Genomic DNA, 6,671 nt, shown 5'->3' on the forward strand with positions numbered 1-6,671 from the left:
GTACACCGAGATCAAAACCAATGAATGGGTATTGCTGCATGATTGGATGTATCGAGCTGAGAGATTACCTCTGGTAAAAGAAGCATATAAAAAGTACAAGGAAGCTGTTTGAGAAAAACAACAGCGAGCTGCTCAAGCTCAAGCCGAAGCAGCTGCAAAAGAAGAACGCGCTAAAGGAAAAAGGAAAGAAAAACAGGCGGCTGAAGACGAACCACCCAAAAAGAAAAGGGCGTCGGAAAGCACTGAATGATTTATGGAGGCAGGCATAAGGGCGGCCGAGTCAGAAGAACACCGCCAGCACATTAAAGATTTGAAAGCGATTCACGCCTTGCAAGAAAAGGAGAAAAGAGAAAAGAAGTTGAAGCGAAAAGAGATATCAGCCTCAGAAAGACCAAGAACAGTGACTGAGGAAGTTCAATCGTTGAATGATTTCGTAGATGCAATGATTGTAGACCCCGAGGAAGCATCTGCGAGCAAGGGCCCTTCTAAAGTGTCTCCTGTGAAGCCAACAAAGATTTCAAAGCCTCCAGTACCTCCACAAAGGGTTCGTCCCTTTCAAGAACTCTACGACAAGCTGATCAAAGATACCGGGCCTTCAGTTGCCAAAGAAATTTGTCTGCTAAAGAATCAAGTAAACGACACGAACCTTCTGAGGGAAAAGATCAAGGATCAGAGGAAGAAAAACAAAGAAATGACTGCATACATGGCTAAACAGTCCAAGTTCATCAGATTCCAGCAAGCGGGATTGGAGAAAATGTATAGAATGATGAGGAACATGTGTGAGCAAATGAAAGTGAAACCCATGTTTTCCTTTGAAGAAATCTTCGATTTTGAGGGGTTCGTGGAAGAAGAAAATACTCGAAAGGAAAAGGAGGCTGAAGCTAAGAAAAAGCGTTTGGAATCGGTCGACAAAGTATCTGAGGGAAACGAAAGTGATGAAGAAGCTGTGGATCGAGATGATATGCCGGCAAAATTTCTCGAATGGGGTCTTGAAGACGAAGTTCTCTATGAACAAGAGAATGGAAAAACATTCGCTCCTGAGCACCCTGAATGGTTCAAGAAGGAGAGAGAACAACTCCCGGATTTCTATCAAGTTATAACAGTGGAAAAGACTGAAGCTACTGATAAGATCATCAGCTGGATGTACGAAAATGTTCGAGGAATGTTTGTAGTGAAAAGACGTGGTGGAGTAATCCAGTATTTCCAGACCGGATTTGATCTTTTCTCACTTCCCAGGTGGGATCTACGGGAACTTGGTCGTCTAGACATATTAAACCCTGAAGAAAGAGGAATCGGGAGGGATTTCGAGCGAATAATTGCCAAAGAAAGTAACAGGGTTTCCCGAATCATGCTCCGCAGCGTCCAAGACGCAGAGTCTCAAAAACAACCATCGATCCAGTAACCGGAAAGGGAAAAGTGACATGGGTGATCAACCCAGCCAAAGTTGTCACGAGGATCAAGCTCCCAGAAGAAGTTCCTGTCGCCCTCAACAATTTTAAGAAATGGTTTTACGACAGCAGGACCGGTGAAGCTGTAATAAGATCCAATGAAAATGTGGATATTCGTATTCTGGATCCGATGGATGTTTTTATGTTTGGGCTCTCAGATCTGACAATATTAAACGCTAGTCGTATAAACGTGGGAGCGGGTAACGCAAACATGGAGGAGGCAGCGTTATTTCAGAGAGCGGTGGAGCGAGCCTGGAATTTGAAAAGGAAAATGTTGGATCTGGTTGATAAAATTGAGAAGAGGAAAGAAAAGGAAGATAAGAAAAGGGAAGCAAGAAAGAAGAAGAAACACGAACGAAAGAAAGAAGGAACTTCTGCTTCTGCAACTGAACCCACCACTACATCACCACCTCCGGCCTCATCCACATATGAGGCCACTAAGGAGGACCAACCAATTTGTGAAGCTGCAATTACTCAAGAAACTTCGGTTACACCAACCGAGACTCAAGCACCACCAGAAACGACAGTGCATGAAGACAGTCCCAAAGAGCCTGAGAAGCAAGCTACAGAAAATCCAGCGGCCACAACTGAAGAATGAAAAGACAAGTATGCAACGATCTAGGGGGGATATTGTTAGAACTTTTGAGATCGTTGATACTTGTGCTGGATTAGTTTAGTCATAGTTTGTAGCTAATATGAATGTGCAAGTGCTTATTTTGTAATTCTCTAATAGTATAGTTCCTGACCTAGTGTAGATAAGATTCCAGCAAATTTATAAATTTGCTGGCTGATCAGGAACACTATATATAGCTCATGCCTTGTAACAAACTCAAGCTTTTGGCTCTTGAATGAATATTGGTGTTGTTACTTTCTTGTGTTGATCTTGTGCTCAAATCTGATATCCAAGGTGTTTTATTGTTATATCTTATTGTTTGGATTCAATACAACATTTGTTGTATTCATTAATCCATTAGCTTCACCTTCATCTTTGATCTTTCTTAACTTTTCATATCTTAAACACCTAATCAATAGGTGTTATGGGTTAAAACAACCAACCACTGTGATCCGGATTCGTTTTGGGATCTACACATCATCATCTTCTAACCTAGATATTCAAGAACACATCATCATCTTCAAGAACACATCATCTTCAAACCCAGATCTTCAAAAACATGACCACCTTCAACCATCTTCATCATCCCCTAAACAAAACCCACATTTCAGTTTCAGATCTTCATGAACAACAACAAATCAAAAAAATATATTAACATCCCGATTGTTATAAATCTGAAGATTCCCCCAAATTAATTATTAACCCACACATCATCTCCGCTACTTTTAACATCCCACACATCATCTCCGCTATAAATCTGAAGAACAAACAAAACCTGAAGAACAAAAAACCAACACATCATCTCCGCTACTTTTAACATCCTGATTCCCCCCAATTAATTATTAACCAACCCAATAATTTGTTTTGTGGGACTTCCATGGCAACATCAATGTCAGATTATTCATTTCAAATCCTTGATTGTTGGTTATGACCAAATCGATGGCCTGGAACATCAAAAGTAGATTTAGGATTACTTTTTTCAAAGAGTAAATTACGTGGTTCTGTAGTTATTACCGAATCGATGGCCGGCAACATCAATAGAGACGGTTACAGAGAAGTAGGAGAGAGATTGACGGTGGTTCTTTAGTGGTGCTGTGGAGGCGGCAGTTCGGTGGTGATGTTGTGACGGTGGTTCTGTGGTGGTGCTATGGAGGCGGCGGTTCGGTGGTGGTGTTGTCCGTGGCTGTGGTGTGGTGCTCCCTTCTTCTTCGATCCTCTGGGGCTAGGGCTTTTGAGAGAGTGAAGAGGGGAAGGATAAAAGAGATGAAGATGATGTTGTGTTCTTGAAGATAAGGTGTGTGTGATTTGCAGATGATATGATAGAAATTAGTTTTAGTATTGGATGAGAAATTACCATTATACCCATCATGTGACTAATAATTAACCACAGTTTGGGGTTTGGTTAGATTCAGGGGCCAAAATAGTTAGTTATAGATACCATGGGGGCACAGATGTTAAAAAATCTTATTTTGGGCTAATATAGTAAAAGTGATATAACCACAGGGGTCAAAAACGTAATTTACTCTTTTTTTAATTTAAAAAAAAATAAGTTTTCAATCAGAAAATTAAAATTTAAATTAGTAAATGATGAAAGATAAAATTAACACATAAATAAGAAATTAAATATTCAATGCACAATTAAATTAAATTTTTTTTAACGGCCAACAGAATCAATCCTGAGCACTCTCGGGGCACCCACTGGACAAACGGAGTACTCCGAGAGTAATCCGAGTCCACCACCAATTCCGGGGAAAACCCGGTAACTCACCCGCCCGTAGGCACGACGGTGAAATTGCCGGTAAAACCCGTTTTGCTCAAGGATTCAACCCAGGTTTCTCTGGGTCTTCTATCATTGCCCACCAATGCCTCACTCTACACCAAGTGGGAGTTGAACATGCATCTCTCAAGAGAAATGCAAGCCCTCCACCACTTGATCTAGAGATCATTAATACATTAAAATACATTCCTAAAATTAAAAATACTACATAAATAATTAAGCATTAAAACGCACAATTATATAAATTAATTTTTTTAACATTTAAATACACAATTACATAAACTAATAACCAAAGAGGGAACCGGACGACGAGCAGTCACTATTACTATCACGCCTGTCCAACCTCTCATGTCAACATCGATAACTTGAGCTTTCGGATGACGGATAAACCATTTCCTCATCTGACCTAGGTATGTATTCCGCCCCGATGTCAGTTTCGTAGCCTTCTGCCGAACTTGGGACTTCTTGTATCAGATTGGGGTTTGTTAGTGTAGGAGTGTTTATCGTTGAAGGATGAAGCTTCTCTCCAATATTATTCCTGCTAGTTGTAGTTGACTAAAGGTATAATAATATACCCAGTGCAACTCTTCCACAATCAAATCGTTAGGATGTTGTGGACGCTCTCCCCCGCACACAATTTTCGAAATAAGACCGTTTAGCAACGGTCAAAATAATTAAAATTTTAAAATTTTTTATTTTATTCAACTTTTAACCTATATAATACCCACTTTTCACCACTTTTTTATAAACTTTCTCCACTTTTCACCCACATTCTCTACTTTTCACCTCTATTTTGTTAAATGTTCTCTGCTCTTTCTTTTCATTAATAAATCATGAATCCCTTCCGACCCCCATTCGGTGTGCCGTCGTTACCCGGTAACCCCAATACATATCAGTCGAACACCACACAACCACAACCTTACTTCAACCTTCAAGACATACCTAGGTTATAATATGAAACGCCTACACGTATATAATAGAGTTAAATGCCATTTTAGTCCTTGTGGTTTAGGTATTTTGTCAATTTAGTCCAAAGGTTTGAAACGTTGTTATTTTAGTTCAAATAGTTTCAGATATTGTCGTTTAGTCTATTAGGTTAACTCCATCCATTTTTTTGTTAACTAAAAGGGCAATTCGGCCATTTTATATGTAATTATATTAATGAGAAGGGCAATTCGACCATATAAAATGACCGAATATGTAATTATGTCAACAGAGAAAGGGACACATCCTATGTATGAAAGGTGTGCATACCCTTAAAGGAAGGTACTTAATCCCTTAAAATCATGGTCGTAAAAGTTGCTAGGCGCTCTCTAGTCAGAGTTGGGAGTACTCGAGAAGTACTCGACCTAGGCGGAGAGTACTCATGCCTCGGCAGCCTAGCTTGTAACGAGTACTCGGAGGTACACAGCCTTCGAAACCTCATTTTACAATCATGCTTAAAATATGATTATTTATGAATCTAATCTCAAAGCACTCGAGCAATCACATCAATCATTCAACAACTATACGGGGCGTATAACATTATAAGTTTCTATTTTCCAGGAGCGTACACCATGGTTGCATATCCATATAAAATCAGCTGATTTGTTTTCTAAGGTGGTGTTTGTTTTTTCAGATGCAAAAGGTCTGCAGTCTGCGGACCACATCTGCAGGCATCTGCAGGAGAAGAGGTGGACCAAAGGTCTGCAGTCTGCAAGGAGAAGGGGGTTTGTTTTTTTTACTTCTACAAAACCCCTTCTCACACACACAACACCCACAGAACACCCATCTCTCTCTGCCTCATCTACCACCACCGCCGTCACCACTACACCACCGCCACCACCGTCACCACTTCAACACCGCCACCACCGTCACCACTACACCACCGTTCAAATCAGACACGTATGCATATTCAAATCTGAAAACACAGCTTTTTGATAAATCTAAAAACACATAAATGTTCAAATCAGAAAAGGAACACTTTTTTGATAAATCACTATGTTCAAATCAGAAAATGAACACTTTTTAAATGCAAAAATCAGAGCTTTACTTTACAAATCAGAGGGGCTGAATGTTGTACCTTTTACTTATGCAAGAAAGAAAGGAGACCGGCGAAGAAGGAGACCGGCTGAGGTGGTCGACGTTGTGGTGTCCGGCGAAGCGGGGCTGTGGTGGCCGGCTGCGTGAGGTGGTCGACGGGATGTGGTGGCCGACTTTGTGAGGATGTTGCCGGAGTTGAAGCAGCGAACGAACGTGGAGAGGGTGGGAGGAGTGGTTGCGGATGGAGAGGATGAGAGGAGGTTAGGGTTTACTTTTTTTGAAGGAGAAGGTTTGTGAAGAGCTTAGAAGACATGAGGCCACATCTGTGTGGTGAAAAGGTCTCGCGGACCTTTTTTAATGAAAGGTCTGCGAGAAAACAAACAAGCTACGGACTCCAAACCTCTGCGCGTGTCTGCGTGGCGCAGACATAAGTGGCCAGAAGTGCTTCTGGCCAAAAAAGAAACACCACCTAAATAAGTTTTTCTTCTACAAAATAAGATATAAATCAGTACATGTGCGTCCAAACCAACGTCGTCTTCTCCACCTTCACATCAGTCTTACCGTTTTCAGTTCGGAACACACATTCTCTCTGTACGTGTTAGACGAGTTTAAGGTAGATTGCTGATGTAGTGAATTTAATGAGAGAAATTTGGGGAAAGTTTTGATTTCATATAATGGAATGGAATTTGGATGAGCCTGAAATTGAATCCAAATCTCTTGAAATCACTACTTAAGGATTTCAATGAATTCAGATTCAATTCCAATCCCTTCTTCTGTTAAAACTGTTGGCATAAGAAATGAAATCTACATG

General features: G+C 40.7%; 1 protein-coding gene across 1 annotated transcript; it reads left to right on the forward strand.

The window, feature by feature from the left end:
- The first annotated feature begins 253 nt into the window (after positions 1-253).
- Positions 254-2,046, forward strand: LOC110893021. Its single transcript, XM_022140144.1, has 2 exons — positions 254-1,398; positions 1,518-2,046. Exons 1-2 carry the CDS (start codon positions 254-256, stop codon positions 2,044-2,046), a joined length of 1,674 nt encoding a protein of 557 aa, XP_021995836.1.
- Positions 2,047-6,671: the final 4,625 nt, after the last annotated feature.

Source organism: Helianthus annuus, chromosome 12 (genome assembly GCF_002127325.2).
Source record: "Helianthus annuus cultivar XRQ/B chromosome 12, HanXRQr2.0-SUNRISE, whole genome shotgun sequence".
In the NCBI taxonomy this organism is placed as follows: domain Eukaryota; kingdom Viridiplantae; phylum Streptophyta; class Magnoliopsida; order Asterales; family Asteraceae; genus Helianthus; species Helianthus annuus.